Below are 18,089 nucleotides of genomic sequence, written 5' to 3' on the forward strand. Positions count from 1 at the left end.
ACCCATCAGGATCTTCAAATGTTCTTGGAAACCCCAAACACTGGATGGCTTAACACAGCTCACATTCATCACTAGAGACACGATCTAGTGTTCCCACACCACCAGTGTTCAGCCTACATATATGTAAGTCAACATCTGTTAGGCACTAGAATGTGAAGGTTTTATTTACTTTCACAGGACTGAGGGAAGAAAAATAATACCAGGGAGTAATGACACTTCACTTCTTTGATGTGAAGATAGAGAAAATGAAATCTCAGGAGGTCTTTGGTAATTAAAAGGGGATTATATCTATTGCATGACTTGAGATAACATAAGAGAAGCCTCTGCTATCCTTTTCACATAACAGCACTTTATTGATGAAGCAGCTTCAAGAACGCATTAGACGATGTTTTATTGCATTATTTTAAGCCACTGAGGTTTTTATATATGAAGGGTATAGATTTATGCTGAGTGATTCAGCGAGGAAGCAGGCACATCAATTTGTTCATGAATGTGAGCTGGTGATTACCTCCATTAAAGTCACCAGGGCAGACTGATCACTTTAATTTAGGTGGAGGCATGCACACAGCATTTGCTAGTGGTGCGTGCATCCCTAAGAACACAAGCAGAGGAGCTATTTTGCACCCAGAGGAGCCCTAGGCAAGCAGATTTGTGTTGTCATAGGTGTCTCACTATAGATGAAGGCACGAGGACTGATGACGGTACTGTAAAGAAATTTCTCTGCAGTTCTGTGTAGCAGGATTCTGCATTTGGTTCATTTGGTTCTTGGTTTGCCAAATGCTGACTTGATGTAAAACTGTAAAAGAAAGGGAGGGAATAGGCATGGGAGAAAATTAAGTATTAAACATGTGTAAAATTGCATAGAAAATCAAGAATATTTGGAGTATGAAATGAAATAAATTGTACCAAAAGACACCGAGTCACTAGAGCAGCCTTGACCAGGAACTATGAGCCTCCTAACATGGATACTGGAAGCTGAACTGGACCCCTCTAAAAGAGCAGCAGGAATTCTTAACCTCTGAGCTATCTATTAGTCTCTGAATCTATCACTATTTATCATTGTCTCCACTTCATTTCCTAAGTAATACTTATAAAATTATGAACTTTTAAAATTTGTCACACATGAACCTCTGTATCTATAGGTTTAGTGTCCAAGAATTTAATGACCCACGGATTGAAAACAATAGCAGAAAATTACATTGATATTGAACATAAACAAATTTTTCCCTTTAAAAAAGAGATTAATTTTTATTTATGTATGTGTGTGTTTATATCTCTCTGTATGTCATGTGTGTTTCTTGTGTGGTGAGGTACCCATACAGAACAGAAGAGTGTTTAGATTCCTGGAGCTAGAGTTACAGGAGGTTATGAGCCACCTGATATGGCTCTTCTTGAAGAGCTAGAAATTTTCTTAACCACTGAGCCATCCCTCTATCTCCAAGCAGATCTTTTGCTATTATTCTCTAATCTACAGAGTTAAACAGTCATGTACACATCATTTACATTGGCATTATTGAATTTAAATGTTCACAATATATCTATATGGGGCTTGACATGGTTCTGATTCAATTCAGTGTTCAATCAGTGTCTTGGGAATGTTGACAAGCTGTTTTCTTTAGTAAAAAGTTAGGGAGCATATGTCAATCATAATGCAAACTGAGTTCAGGAAGCAACTTCTTGTACTGGAAAGCTTGGCACCAGTTTTCCTTAATGGTTTATTTTCTGTCACAGTTTGCTAATTGTATTGTTTGTTTAACCTGCTTACACAGTGTAAAGTAAAAGAAAGTAATGAAAAGAATACAGTGATCACTGAATAGAAAAACATTCACTAACTGAGCTGACAGTAAAAACAGATTAAAGGATGGCTAGCTGACCTCTTCATGGTACATGAAATAGCTGAGCTAATAGCAATGAGCACTCTTGTTCTTAAATTTTCAAAGATCTTTGTTTCTTCAGTGTCTGTGTCTATGTGTGTGTGTGTGTGTGTGAGAAAGAGAGAGAGAGAGAGAGAGAGAGAGAGAGAGAGAGAGAGAGAGAGAGAGAGAGAAGGGGGGAAAAAGAGAGGTTGCAGGGTATCTCATTCAGTTGCTCTTCATGACTCTGAACCTGGACCTCACTGACTGAGTTGGACTACTGGTCAACAAGCTCCAGGTATGGTCTCGTTCTATACCTACTCCACAGTGCTGTGATTTCAGGTACAGGCTATCACACCTTGTTTACACAGTAAGTACATTACCATAGTTGAACATAGTTCCCAATGTCTCAGATTCTCTAATCTCACGGTCAGCAAGCACACAATTTAGTGATGGTTGCCTAGTTTCCTCCTTTTCCCAAGGACAGCTTGTTCTAGGCACAGAAGCCATGTGGAGAACACCGGCTCAGTCTTTTCAGCATTTACTTCCCCAGTTCAATCCTGCTCAAAGGTTCTGGAGGAGGTCTTCTTCTCACTATGGATATAATGCAATTGGTTCAGCAAATGGCTCTGCCCACAATGCTTATCGCCCATCCAACTTTCAGACATTCCATATCAATTTTAATAGCCCCAAATTTAATATCCTATGACAAACTTTATTGTTTTCTAGGCCTCCAGGAGGGTTGATATCTCTTGTTGTCTCAGTTAAGCTGTAAATAATTCAGGAACAGAGAAAGAAAAGGCCAAATCCAGCGGGGAATGGACATCCCATACTGTCACCTACTTCGTTGATTCAAGCAGGATAAAAAATGTCTTAAATCTAATCAGACTGCATAATGTCTTCGAGGCTGTAGTCTATGCTCTATTTATGGTCTATTGTCTGCTTTTTTGCTTATTTTTCCTTATGTCTAATGACATTAGTTCTTCATTTGTTCCCTCTGAGAAGTCCCATTGTACTAAAATGACCATAGAGATGAGTCATGCTTCAAAAAATAGGGTATTTTATTCAGCTGAGAAGATTCTGATTTCATTGACTTGTAGTTAAAGAATAGACGATCAAGACCATTCATGAGGCATTTGCTGCGTGCAGTACCCTTAGGCTGGTGGGGAAGTGTTGGTTGAAGGTTTTTATTCATGAAAGCTACCTGGAAGATGAAGCCATGGGGTCATCTGCTGACAGAGCTGTATAAAAATCAAAACTCAGGAAAATCTGTTAGAGCCATGATTATGGCAGTGGCTTGTGGGAGAAGCAGAGGAATAAAAGCCATAATGAAACCAGGAAGGTAGGAGTTTGGATGGCTTCCACAACCAGTTTCAAAAACACACCCTGCCTTCTGAGATACTGAAGTCCTTAGAGTGCTATCCGGAATCTGCTCAGCATGTCTCCAAGTACAATAGAAGGAAAATGGAATTCTGATTTTAAGTGGAATTAAACGTAGGAGTACTTTGCAGAGTAGAGGCTGCCAGACATTAGGATTTGCGCATCTGTGGAAATTAAAGAGAATAAATAATCGGAGGACAGTGGAGAGTGCCAGCTTTCTGTTTCTGCATACTGTTTCCAGCTCTGTCCCTCCTGCCGGGTTCTGCTCCATGACGAGTTTCTACCTTACACTGAAGTTACAATGAAGTTATTTAAACAAAGGGCAGAAAGATACAAGAAGAAAAGGTTATCACTGGTGTAGGAGGTTCTTCTGTCTATGTGTTGCTTTCATTGTTGAATAAAGAAACTGCCTTTGCCTTTTGATAGGGCAGCACTTAGGTAGGTGGAGTAGACAGAACTGAATGCTGGGGAAAAGGCCAGAGAGAGAAACCATGAAGCTCCTACCTGAGACTGATGCTGGTTAGAATCTTTCCCAGTAAGCCATGACCTCATGGTGTTATATAGATTGGTAGAAATGGGTTGAATCAAGATGTGAGAGTTAGCCAATAAGAGTCTAGAAATAATGGGCCAAACAGTGATTTAATTAATACAATTTCTGTGTGATTATTTCAGGTGTAAGCTCGTGGGCAGCCAGGACAGAACAAAAGGGACCCCACTCTACCTACTACTTATCACCTTCTGGATTTTACTCTTTGGCATTTCTTTCTTGTGAAAAAATTTGGTTGTTCTCAGTCCCAAACCCTTCCTCTACTCCCAAGCCTGCTTCTACTAGGAAACCCACAGGCAGCATTGGTCTGAACACAACAATCTTCTGTGATTGACCTGCATACTAACTTGTGTGCAAGCTACAACTCCAACTTTACTTAGACTTTTCTGGTTTATTGTAGACCGCTTTGGGTGGGTTACTTAGTCTAGGGGTTGTAACCCATCCTGCAGTCAGTTATTCCAGGGTCCCAGAGAGGCACTATCTGAAAAGACATGAGCAAGAGAGAGGAGGAAGGCCAGGCAGATTTGTCGAAGCCTTCGTTTATTAGAGTCAGGGTTACAGCTTATATAGGATAAGGAATTTGTGTGTGTGTGTGGGGGGGAGGCACAGGGGCCTGGGCTCTTGCCACGTGGTTCACGTTGGTCAAGTAGGCCAGGAGGTTACAAAAGGTCAGGTCATGATTCCTCGGCCAGGAAGTAACAAGTTGACACACCTTAGTTCTCTAGATAGTTTGGAATGTGAGGCGGTTCCGCTAACAGATAGCTCTCTATTAACAGATAATTGGGAGTGGGATAGGCTATGCCAATAGAACAATTCTAATTAGTGTTAGGAGTGAGTGGGGTTCTCTGCTAACTTCTCAGGGCAATGGTTCCTGTAATAATTTTGGGGGGAAACGGCTCGGCTCCTGACAGTTTATATTAAGCTTTTTTTTTTTTTAACCCACTAAGGTGTAAAAAAGGTTTTCCATAGCTGGTGGTATGGGCATGGGTGCTAAATCTTTTTATTGTAAAATTTTTTTTAAACCATATCTCAAGGTATTATAGTAGGTCATCACAAGTCAACAGTTTCAACAGTTCTGAACAGCTGGCCAGTCTTGTTTGTCTTATATCCTTACCTATTTCTCCAAGTCATAGAATTGTAAGAAATACCAGCCATCTTACTACTTTGATCATCAATATGCTGATTATCTCTTTAAATTAAAAAAAAAGAACTATGTGTGTATGTGTTGGGGGAGATATTTGCAAGAGTAGAAGTACATTTGGAAGCCAGAAAAAAATTTCAGATCCCCCTGGAGATATAATTACAGGAGACTGTGATTTACTGGATATGGGGTCCATGACTTTAACTCAGTTCCTCTGGAAGAGCAAGCAGTTAGCACTCAATTTTGCTGAGCCATCTCCCCAACACACCCTCTTTTTTTTTTTTTTTTTTTACAAGGTTTCTCTGTAACTTTGAAGCCTGTTCTGGAACTAGCTCTTGTAGACCAGGCTGGTCTCAAACTCACAGGGATATGCCTGTTTCTGCCTCCTGAGTGCTGGGGTTAAAGGTGTGCTCCACCACCTCCCGGCCCCTGTCTCTTTTAAAGCAATCAATACACTATCATCATGCTTCTTAAATATGAATAACTCCATAGTAACAACATTTGGCATCATAAATATACTTTATACATTTATTGATTTATATATTTGTATATATTTGTAGCTTATTTAATTCAGGATATGAACAAGGTGTTATGACATTTCCTCCACACATTTCTCATTTCTTTCTTTCTTTCTTTCTTTTTTTTTTTTTTATTTTCGAGACAGGGTTTCTCTGCAGCTTTTGGTTCCTGTCCTGGAACTAGCTCTTGTCGACCAGGCTAGCCTTGAACTCACAGAGATTCGCCTGCCTCTGCCTCCCGAGTGCTGGGAGTAAAGGCGTGCGCCACCACAGCTCGGCTCATCCATTTCTTAATACCAGTATTTTCAGGATAGCAGTCTTGATGTTCCTTTCCACACTTATTTTTATCTTTTATATTTTCTTTCAAATTTGAGTTAATTATACAAGCTGAACAGTTTTAGATTATTTTTTGGTGGGGAAAAATGTTTCATAGATAGCACTATGGCTATCCTAATTACTTTTTTTTTTTTTGTTACTGCCAAAAATACTGTGGCAAATGCAACTTAAGGGAGGGTGGATTTATTTGGCTCACAGTTTTAAGATATAGTCTACTGAGGTAGGAAAATCAAGGTGGTGCTTACTTAAGTCACCTGATCACATTGCCATCACAGTCAGAAACCAAAGGACACTGAATGCTTTTGTTCAGCTAATTTTCTCTAATCCCCTGGAAGATGCAACCCCAGGGAATGGTGCCACCCATACTTGAGAGAGTTATTCCACTTCAATGAAACTAATCTAGATAATTCTTCACTGGCATGCAGAGGCTGACCCAGTCTTAGTAATCTCTCACAGATGAGCCTGGAGGCTTGTTTCCTAGGTGATACAAATTCTTGTCAAGGTGATATTCAACACTTAACTGTCACCATGCCCTTCCATGAGAAACACCATCTGGTTCTTGTTTACTTCTCCCTTTTTTTTTTATAGCCATTAAGAAACCAGAACTGTTATTTCATTGACTGCTTTTTGATGCAAGAGAATGTTAACCCAGCCTTGGTTTCAGGAGTACTTTAATTTTTTCATGTTGGTGTTATGCAGCACTCTGTAACTGGCCACTCTTTTCAGGAATGTGACATTAAGTCTGTCTCACATACCAAAGAACAATCAAGCTACCACATAAAGCAAACATTTGATGGTAGAAAGAGTTGTTCCACGTCAATATAGAAAGAATTCAATTAAGATTAAAAGAACAAATTTAAATAAATACATTTCTGAAAAATTGCCCACACTTTTCTGATTTTTCTTGGACTACCATGAACAAGGGGCCTGCATTTCGGGTTCACAATAAGAACCAGAATGTAGAAACTATTGATTAATATCATAGAGTGAGTAAATACTGATTAGAAGGTTTGGTGGAAATTTCTATAGTCAAATAATCACAACCCAATTCAAGTATCTCCCATGGAAGTCATATTCCCAGTCATGGTACACGGCAGCTTCTACACACTCATGTTAATAGTTATTCTTTAATGATTCACTCAATACATATGGAATGCCTGTATTGGGTACTGAATTAGTTGCTGGCAATGTACAATGAATAAACATACAGAAAATATTGGGTTCTGGAGACATGGTTTACCCTGTAAGAACCAGTACTGCTCTTTGAGAAAACCCAAGTTTGGTTTCTAGCACTCGCATAGGGCGCTGCCTATAACTCCACTCACTGGGGGATCTGACACCTCTGGCTTCTGCAGGTACATGTTCTCATGTGCACACACTCACACACAGAAACACAAACATACTCTTAACTAAAAGTAAAGTAAATCTTTGAAATACTAAACTGCAGAATAGAAACCATGAAATACAGCTAAAGGAAACTGAGCTTGATAGACTTCAGTATTAGCCCACGTATCACTTCTCCAAAGCTATGTTCCCCTTTGCACTTGGTGTCCTTTACTGTGAGTATGAGACACTTGGCTTTTCTCGGTTTTATTTTAAAAACTCATGGTATTGGGGAAGGCTCTCAGAAGAATTTTAAATATGGGTGACAAAAAACTAGAAGACAATACTTGCAACTCATTGGAGCTATAATTTTGGCAGTTTATATTTCCATTGTAATAAACATAAAGTATCCCCCATCTTTCTTACTAATCTTCAAAAAGCAATTCTTACCCTGATGGTGCACTGAAGTCATTTTGGAAAATATTCCTACTTCACCATCCATGTGTTCCCAGCTACCGATGTGAACACACACCTCTGCCTGAAGATAGCAGGCTAGAGGTTAAACTCTCCATTCCAGCTCTGCCTTCCACCCACTTTCTTGCACTGCCCAGCTCAGGTTTCTTTCACCTTAGGAATTATGCAAATGTGTGGTCATTTTAATTTCCTTGAGCATTAGGGGATCTGCCAGGGAAGCAGATTGTTTTAGAAACCAGAGACACTCTGAGTACAAAATGAATGTGGCCCAGAGGTGCCAGGGTACTTTTCCTCTGCTAGTCACGTGTTCTGCTTGTGCTGCTCCCAGCCCACACTGCCCCTCTCCTCCCTTTTAGCCTCTCTAATCCTCAATCTTCTGTCTTCTTGACAACAGTCTGATGGGATGGATCAGAGTTTTAATGGCAGCTTTGTGTACTGTTGACCTTGGCCAATCAATCTGACCTTGTATTATCAAGTCTCACACCTTGATGAGAAAAAAAAATAATCTAAATAGGGCCGCTTGTTCTAGGAAGCTGAAATATTTTTTTATTTTATTTTTGCTATTTTAGATTGTTTAATGTTCTTGAAAAAATAAATATGTATACTTTTATGGTAGATTTGGGCTATATAATTTTTGATGTACTCCACCAGTCATACTGTCTTTCTATACATCAGTCTTATCTGTTCATGAGGGCATTGTATTGGGCAACTGGTATACTGGAAGATGTAGATTCCATTTGTAGAGAGCTTTAATTTGGCATACGATAAGTCTTTTCAGTGCACATCATCACATGTGGCATTTCTTTCACTGAAAGAACCAAGGATGGATGCAGTCAAGTGTGTGGTATTCTTTACTGAATGATGAGTGTTTGCGGCTCATAAGAAAGGGAACACAAATCCAGGAAGTGCAAAGGAGAGACATGTTCAAAGTACGTCATTTAAAAACAATACTTGTGTAAACTATACTTGAGTATCTTGAAGCAGTAGTTTCTTCTTGGCAGTCTACTCTCCTGGTAAACATACCCGAATTCACTAAGTGGTATCCCAGGGTTGAGCACAGCCGAGTGACCTTATTACATTTGTGGTGGGATGCTGGAAGTGAATAACACCTTTCTGAAAAGCAGAGGGTCACACTTCCTTTTCTTTCTCTTTTTCAACTCAATTTTCACTTGACTCTTCTTTCACACAGGTTGCCAATTTGGCCTGTTCCATCTCTAACAATGAGGAAGGGGTGAAATTAGTCAGGATGGCAGCCACCCAGATTGACAGCCTATGTCCACAGGTAAGTACCCTTCACTTTGCTTTCAAAGTCCCTTGGTATCTTAAGAGTCATGACCCCCCTATACAGAACTTCTCTCTCTTTACGTCCCCCCCCATCCATTGCACTGTGGCATGCAGGTATGTGTATGTGCGCATGCATATGAAGTCCAGAGGTCCACTTCTATTATTACCTGCATTATTATTATGTATTTTTATCAAGTGTCTCTTAGTAGATCTGAAGCTCATGGATTTGGCTAGGCTAACTGATCACTGTGCCTCAGAGATCTACTTTCTGCTGCATCCTGCCAGGCCAGGTGATAGGTCTGTGCTGCCACTTCTGACTTTTTATGTGCTCTAGGCTTCCAAGCTCAAGCCCTTGTAGAAGTCACTTTATCCACCATGCTGTCTCCTCAGCCACGTAGAGCTCCAGTATTTTTCAACTGGAATATGTTAACTGCCAATCCAGAAGCATTTAAAGTTTTACCTTTCTCAAAAAGAAATGCCAACCATTCAGTGTATTCAGGATTACGGTGGCAATTACCACCATTCTTTCTGCTATTGACTTTATTCTGTTTGTTTGGGGTTGTGGTTTAAACATTCTACATCTATTTACCGTATCTCAATAAGTAAATTATAGGCTTGCACATGCAGAAAATAAGGGATATATTTCTCGTACTTCTGTGCTAAGAAAATTAGACTTGTCCAGCAAACACTCTTTGAAGTCTGAAGCTAATTACTGTATCTTCAAAAGAAGCAGCAAAAAGTAATGATGGTTTCTAACTTCCTTTGTCTTTAGTGTTTCTGGTTGTGCTGAATACTGACAATTCATTTACCTGCAGTAACTTCTAGGTGTGGGGTTCCAACCTGTGCTTTGACCTGCTTGTCTCGCTTCTGGAGAATATGATCTTCAGGACCCTGTGTTTTCTAACCAACAGGTCATCAATGCTGCCCTCACCCTGGCTGCCCGGCCACAGAGCAAAGTTGCGCAGGACAACATGGATGTCTTCAAAGACCAGTGGGAAAAGCAGGTCCGAGTGCTGACTGAGGCTGTGGATGACATCACCTCCGTGGATGACTTCCTCTCTGTCTCAGGTAATCACCTGCAGGCCTCTTCCCAGAGAGCTGGAGGAAGCTAACAAGATAAGACATATCTCAGCAATGATATAGGTTTGTGATTCAAGGCCTTTCTTTGGCCTTTGAGTTTTCAATCATCCTAGCAAATGTGATTACAAAAGACACCGAGTGGGGCATTCGAGGGAAAAGCTCTAACTTTCTGATGAATAGATTGTAACAAAGAGCTTACAGTCCATTTTAGATTTTGCATTTTTTTTTGTTAATCAGGATGAATTTTCAGCATACCTACACTACCCATATACTTGAATTGGTTAATTTACTTGACTTATGTCTTAAAATAGACAATTACTTATTCTGTTACAGTTATGTGAAGAAATTCACATTGTTGACTCTATAATACAACCCGCAATTACTGAGAAAAGAGTCTCCATGAGGGACTGACTACCTTCGGTTTTCCTATCAGTATGTCTATGGGAAATTATCTTAAATTAATTGATATGGAATGTCCAGCCCATTCATTGAGGGTAGTATTATTCCCTACCTGTACTGTATGAGAGTGGGAAATCTATGCTAAACACAAGCAAGCAAGTCAGCATGTGTGTACCCATTTACCTCTGCTTTTGATTGTTGATTGTGACTAGTTTAATGCATTCCTGCCTTGACTTCCCTACAATGATAAACTGTAACCTGCTCTCTGAAATAAGTCTCTTTGTCCTCAAGTTGGTTTTTTCGGGGTATCTTATATAGCAACAGAAATAAAACTAGAACTGAAAGTTTTGCAAGTGAGGGCTTGTGATGAGACAGGTAGAATTACTAGCTTCATAGTGAAATTAGGACATTGCAAAGATCTACATATGTACTTGTGAAGATGCCTAATGAACGGACTGAAAGAACACAGTGGCACTCACCACTGTAATTGCAACTTTCTTCTCTATGAACATAACCAGGCTGGAAGAGGCTAGAAAGTCCTGATGATGAGGAAGTCATCCTGAGTTTTAGTGAACTTGATCAGTGCTGTTTCAGGATTTGGCTACTTGCCAGCAAATGGGCATTTTTTCTGAAGAGCTTTTTGACCCAGCATGTTTAGCACCACTCTATGTGAATGGATCCAATGGGGAGGAGGTCATGGCAAACATCATCCTCTATTATAAAGTGCTGAAATTATTCTTGAAAATTCTAATAGAACAGGTTCTTCCCACAGGTGTGTGGGACTTACACCCAGCAGCTCACACAGCACTAGTGATAACTTTACCTGCTCTGTCAAGGGGCTCTGAGTCCTGAGAGAGGCAATTCTCTCACTGATAATGAGAAGCAGGCTGCCATCAGGACTGGTAGCTGCAGCTGTGGAGATGGTTCAGGCAGAGGGTGCTGGGCTTGTTCTTGGGTACTTTTCGCTTCTTGGATGTTCTCCCTTTCCTGAAGAAGCTGAATTCATAGGCAGCCTGTAGAAGAGGCTTGTCAGAGAGCAGGGCAATCTGGAGATCTAGATCTAACAGGTAATCAAAAAGTCAAGTTCTCAACAATGGAAGTTAGACAAGGCAAATGGAAAAACCAGCTACCACAGGCTCAGGGTCTGTAATGTGCCTGGTTCTCTCCTGTTTACTTCAATTCTCACCAAAAATCTATAAAATAAGTATAAATATTTACTAGTGTTCCTTTGAAAAATGTTAAGTCATCGAGAGGGTATGTAGTTGTAATCCATTAGGCCCATGGTATTTAAGTGCCCGGCTAGCTCAGTTGGTATAGCATGGTACTCTTAATTCCAGGGATGTGAGTTTGTGCCCCACGTTAGTCACAATTAGCAAGGTCCACGGTAGCCTGGAATAAAGGATAACAAATATTTATTTGGGGAAAAACTCACAATAAGGGTAGACAGTCATGGTCATCTATGAGAGCTGGAAGCTATGAACACAACTCTGACCACCACCAAGAGGGCAAGCATGCTTTTTGTCTGTGCTTATCTGTCCACAGGGAGTACTTCAGACCACGTCCTAATGGGGTGGAAGCCGAAAGGCTATTGGATGAATGAATTCCCACAACAGGGGTAGACAACTCTGAAAAAAAAAAATGCATGAAAATCCAAACTATCCTCTTTTCAGAAAATATACAGTGTTCTCAATAAATCGGGGAAGATTTGAAATTTCTTTCTTTCTTTTTTGTGTACTTTTCCTCTTACACTTTAGCTCCTGTCTTCACTTCTAGGATCTTCAAGTTTCAAATCTGTCCCCTTCTTCCTTAGCTCGTCTTGTTTTCCATTCCTTAGATGCTTGGTTTTAGACAGTATATTAAAGTAGCTATCCATGGGCTTGACTGATTAAAGGACACAACATGTCACCTTCCCTATAGTATTTGTTTGCTGATGGTTGAGCCTTACCATTGTAAAGGCCACTCTGCACACATCTCATTGCTGAGAAGTGGTAAGAGGGGCTTGTTGACAATTAGAGAACTGTGTACTGGTGAATGGAAAGGTAGCCTCTAATACTGGTTTTGGTGACTAGTCACTTTCTAGTTTTGTTCCCCCAGAATGACTCCCAGTAAGAGGTAGGAAGCTGTTCACCAAGTCTCAGCTCACACACCACACACAATCCTAACACCTCCTGGAAAACTTCCTGTGAACTGCCTACATATCAGTAGAAAGTATTCATCCACCACCCTGTCAGAGAGAAATCATTTCAGAACTCAAAAGTTTCCCCAACTTATTCTTTTCTTCAAATATGTGTCCAAATTTTTCTAAAGGTGAGAGAAGCAAGGCTTTGGGCGGCGGGGGGAGGGGTGTCTTATCTCAGTCTTTGTGAATAGCACCAAGCTTTGCTTAATTTTCTTCCCCTGAGGCCTGCCTCTCTGCCACCTTTCTTCCTGCCATTCCTTTGTGCATCTCATTATTACCTCCAACAAGAAAAAGCTTTGGCTCCTGCTGATAACACCGTGCGGTCCAACCCTAGTGGTACAAATGCTGCTGCATGCCACGACAGGAAAATGAACAGGCACTGTCAGGGAGCCAGGTTGGCAGAGCCTGCTGGAGCATGCCTGTGGAGTCAACAATCAGGCAGCGGGCACCTTTCTGTAGACAGAGTTTGACAAATACACAGGGCCCACTCTGTTCATGCTGATAGGCTCCGGACACAGCCAGATAGTTGAGGAAACTACTTCCCAACTCCTCTCTGTGTTGGAGTCAAACATTTGCATTGGTAAATTTCAGGTTTAACCCAAAAGGTATTTTAGAATTATATCAATGGCAGTTTGTGTATCAGTTTCTTCTTAAGGGAGTCTTCTGGCAGGAAAGTCAATATAAAAATAATACACATACTCATAGACACATAACCATTATACATATATTCAAACACATGTATTTAACATGCATACTCACACAGACTCACAAGTCACACATATACATGCTTTCAAGCACATACCCAAACTCACAACGTATATATACATGTACATATACATTATACACCTTCATTTCTAATGACTATAGATTTTCCTTTTTTATTCCACACTAACTGAACTCATACATATGAATGTATACTTTGTTCATACAAAACACCACAAAATTGAAGAGCAATGAAGTTGGCAATTAACATCACAGGAGCATAACAATGTTCTGTAATAAAGATTTAGGCTCATAAAAATGTGAACTGGCTGTATTAGAACATTCTAACCTTTCTCATTGGGCAAAAAGTACCCATTTTTAATAGTTCCCTAGAATGAATGCCTTGGCATTAACTTTGTGACAGTTTAATTCTTAGGTTTGACTCGCAAAATGATAGAGAACTAAGATTTGTAAAAAGTCATTAATTCCACAATGGTCAAGACTTTTGTTTGTCTTTCCTTCCTCCTCCTCCTATCAAAAGCCAAAACCAAACAAACAAAACTCTAGGATCCGGAATTTGTTTTCTTTGGCGATATTCATGCTGTAACTGGTTTTGAATACGAACTTCAAATAAGCTTTGTGGTTCATATATTTTTTGATTGCCATTGATTTTGCTTTGTTAAGTAACAAAATTACATTTTTTTCTGAAATATTAAAGGCTACAAAAATCCAAAAGAGAACGTCATACAACTGTGGCAAACACTTGTTTTCTGGTGTTTAGAAACCATGCTTGGCAATTAGTGTGGTAGTTGTGGCACACAACAGGTTTTCTTCACTAAGCCACCTGCGGAACACACTGGCCTTATTAGCACTGAAACCCCTGCTCTTTTCTATTCAGAACAGAATTTCTCAGCTTCCTTCAGGAGTTGTTCCTCTTTAAAATATTTGAGGATAAATGTGCACAATGGAGCTATTCCCCGAATGGACATGTTGACCTAACCGCTTTTCCTTGAGTATATGCTGGGTGCATTATCTTGGCAGAAATTCAAAATTGAATTCCATGTGTCTTCTGTCTTCAAAGAATTCATTACCCTCCTTGATGTATGTGAGGCGGATGTTATTCCAAGCACACTGGCCTCTGGTGTAAGGATGAAGAGAGTGCAAGTAGAAGTTATGCCACAAATCCAAGAATTCATGAAGACACCAAGAATTGTCTTTTGACCCAAAGGTTCTTGTCGCCATGGGCAGATGCAGCTTCTTTTCAAACACATTTCTGTCACTTATATTATCAAAATACAAATATATTTGAAGATAGTCTGACCTCAGTGGCTTTTCCACACATATGCCATCAATTAATATAATGCTATTATGAGCAAATTCGGACTAGTTTTTAAATAATGTGCATTAGTAGTTGGAGGAAGGTTGAGAATATCTGAGCAAACTATCTTAACATTTTTAAAAACTTAAGTTCAGAGTGGTGTCCTGCACCTCTAATCCTAGTGATGAGAAGCAGAGGCAGGTGGATCTCTGTAAGTATAAGGCCAGCCTGGTCTACAGAGAGAGTTACAGGACAGCCAGGGCTACATAGAGACACTCTGTGTCAAAAAAAAATTGAAAGTAAGTTACTTAGTAAGTGAGAAGGTAGAAAAAGTATTAATCATACTATTTTTAATGATCTAATAAATTACCTGATTTTGTTGATTAAAAACATTTTGTCATAATACCATCTTAAGCTGCTTTCCTTAAAATGATCAAAACTGTTTTTCTAAATAATAATATGCTTCTTTTTTCTTCCTGTATTTAATACATTAGATGCAACTTCCCAGTTTGTAAAATAATTAGAATTATTGTTTTTAAAAGCTCTGATAGCAATATAATTTATTGGATCATAAATGAATATTTAAGATTTTTTGTAAAAGTATTAGTTCCAGAGAGATTAGCAACATAATTAGCAGGCTTTATTGCTTTGCAGTCTGTTGCAAAATACCATCTTTTCCAACAGCACAGAAAAACAACAGCTAGCCTGTTCTTATACTGTTATATCATTTCCAGAAGTATGTCAGTATGAACACATGTTTTGCACAGGAAACCCCTCCTATTCACTCCCTTATGGGGGCCAGGGCAGTGTATGATTATTTCAAGGAAGCCATCTGTAGGAAAGGAGGCTTATGGCAGTCAGCTTTTTCTATTCAAAATATCCTATATTTTCATGTGCATCAGCCTTTTCCTAGGGTGTCTGCTCTGCTGAGTTCACAGGATGCAGTCTGGATCCCAGGAAGGGATGGTTACCAGGACACCCTTCATAAAAATAAAATCGTCCTCCATCTACATTCTCACCATTTCACTTTGCTGTTTCACTCAAGACAATATCAGCATTATAAAAGTTTGCTTTTGTAAGTTTAAGAGAGCTGATTACTAGCCAGTATTTACAGATACCTTTCTGATTTTTCCATTCTAACATATACTTGAAATTAAAGAACAATAGAATGTAGAAAGAAAAAGCCCAGGGCAGGCAGGATGACTCATCAGGAAAAGCACTCTCTATTTCACAAGTCTAGTGACCTGACTTTGGTCCTTAGGACCCTTGTAAAGGTGAAGGAGAGAATGACTCCACAGAGTTGTCATGAACATGTTGAGCCTTGATTTCTCTTTCAGACACAATAATAATAATAAATTTAATGAACTAAAAAAGAACAATGATTTGAATGGGGTAATATAACATGAGATTGAAATTAATGTTTACTTGTGTATAGCAGATTATGTCGACTGAGGTTTGTCTCCCACCTGGTCCTGCAGCCATTCGGCACCAAAGAAATACACAGACGTTTACATTAGTTTTAAATGGATTGGACCATTAGCTTAGGCTTCTTATTAACTAATTCTTACATCTTAAATTGGCCCATTATTCTTGTCTATGTTAGCCAATGGCTTGGAACCTTTTTTGGGAAGGCAGTCACATTTTGCTTCTTATGAGCCTGGGTCATGGCTGCAGACTGCTTTTCCCTCTTCCCAGCATTCTCGTTGCCCCACCTCTACTTCCTGCCTGGTTGTCCCACCTATACTTTCTGCCTGGCTACTGATTGATTTAAAATACGTGACAGGTACAGACCATTATCCCACTGCATGATTATACCCAACAGTTTCTAAGCAGTCCCCTAAGTAATACAAATCTACCTCTAAGTGCTTATTCTTTATTAAAATGATTTTTATTAATAGTTTTCATACAATATGTTTTGATTATGTTTCCCTCATCCCTCCCTAGCTCTCCTACTCTCCTTCCACTAGCTTGACGTACTCCCTCTTTTTCTTATTAGGAAAAGGACAAAAGCAAAAACAAAAAACAAATACGACAAAAACAAATGAAACAAACAGTCCACTTCATTTACAAGTTTAAAACAAGGAGTCCATTTTGTGTAGGTCAACTACTTTTAATCATGGGGTCTACCCTGGAATGTGGTTGATATACCCAATGAGACTCCATTGGAATAAACTGATTTGCCCTTTGCCAGCAGGTGTCAACAACAAATAACTTCCTGGTTTCTGGGGACCCCGTGTCAATTTCCTCTTTACAATACTAGAACCCTGACGGATTCAAACTTGTGGTCTTACGTGTGGTGCTGTCACAGGCTCTATGTGTTCTGTGCTAAGTGCTTGGCTTAAAGTAAGTAAGAAAACTCTCCAATGAAGCCTAGGTTTTGTCAGATACTCTATTCAATTCTCCTCCTATAGGAACTTAGAAATCAAAAGTAGCCATAGAAATTTTATAAATAGCTAATAATAATCAACCCTTCTACTAGTCATTAAATTTGGTTGCTATAATTTTCTAAGATTAGCCAATTACATAATAGACAAACTAGTTTTCTTTAAAACTACTCTTGGGTATGTCTCTGTGTGTGTTTGTGTGTCCCTCTTAGTCAGCTCAGTGTTAAAAGAGTATTATAAATCAGGTTGCTTATCAACAATAGAAATATCTTTGTCATAGTGTTAGAGGCTGAAATCAAAGATGCAGGTACCTTGGGAGAGCTACCCACTTAGACAATTGGATTCACTATAGTTCCACACAGTGGGAAGGGAGAGGGATCTCTCTATAATATCTCTTAGAAGGGGGAGGGAAATATCTCTATCACCAGGACTCAGCCCTCCCTACTGGTTTGCCTCCTAAAGTCCTTATTTCTTACTGTTAGAATATAGACAATGTGATGACTTCATCCACTCCTGGAAGTACAGGCCTATAATCCCAGTTCTTAGGAGGCTAAGGCAGAAAGATTCTGAATTCAAGATCATCAGGAACAACTTTGTGGAATCTTTTTTTTTTCTTTTTTTTTTCTTTTTGGTTTTTCGAGACAGGGTTTCTCTGTGGCTTTGGAGCCTGTCCTGGAACTAGCTCTGTAGACCAAGCTGGTCTTGAACTCACAGAGATCTGCCTACCTCTGCCTCCCGAGTGCTGGGATTAAAGACGTGCGCCACCATCGCCCGGCGTGAAATCTTTTATGAAAATTGAGAACTGAAAATAAGAGCATTCATGGATTTAGGGTAGAAATGAGCTCTTGCTGAGCAATGGGTAATGCCCTAGGTTCAGTCTGCAGTACTACAAATAAATAAAAATTTAAAAATTATAAAATATCCTTAAACTTTATCTGCTTTCTAAGTATCTACCTAACCTTATTTATTTATTTTTTATGTGTGTATGTGTGTGCATGCATGCATTTGCATGCATGTGTCAAGATAAACTTGCGTGGCTCTCAGCACAATTTGGAGTAGTGAATTCTCTTCTTCCATCTTGTGGGTTTCAGGTATTGAACTAATGTCACCAGGCTTGTGGCAAGTAATTTATCTAGACTGAGATATCTCACAGACCCTACTTAGTTTAAAA

At 39.5% G+C, this 18,089-nt stretch overlaps 1 protein-coding gene across 4 annotated transcripts in view; it reads left to right on the top strand.

The window, feature by feature from the left end:
- Positions 1 to 18,089, top strand: part of Ctnna2 (catenin alpha 2) — a 1,099,183-nt gene that overhangs the window by 983,058 nt on the left and 98,036 nt on the right. For 2 of the 4 annotated variants that reach the window (XM_075983798.1, XM_075983799.1), the window contains exons 10-11: positions 8,762 to 8,854; positions 9,768 to 9,924. In XM_075983798.1, the coding sequence (XP_075839913.1) occupies positions 8,762 to 8,854; positions 9,768 to 9,924 (250 nt within the window). Of the gene's footprint in view, positions 1 to 8,761; positions 8,859 to 9,767; positions 9,925 to 18,089 lie in introns of all 4 variants that reach the window. The other 2 variants (XM_075983800.1, XM_075983801.1) reach the window with 1 other exon arrangement.

Source organism: Microtus pennsylvanicus, chromosome 8 (assembly GCF_037038515.1).
Source record: "Microtus pennsylvanicus isolate mMicPen1 chromosome 8, mMicPen1.hap1, whole genome shotgun sequence".
NCBI classification, from domain to species: Eukaryota; Metazoa; Chordata; class Mammalia; order Rodentia; family Cricetidae; genus Microtus; species Microtus pennsylvanicus.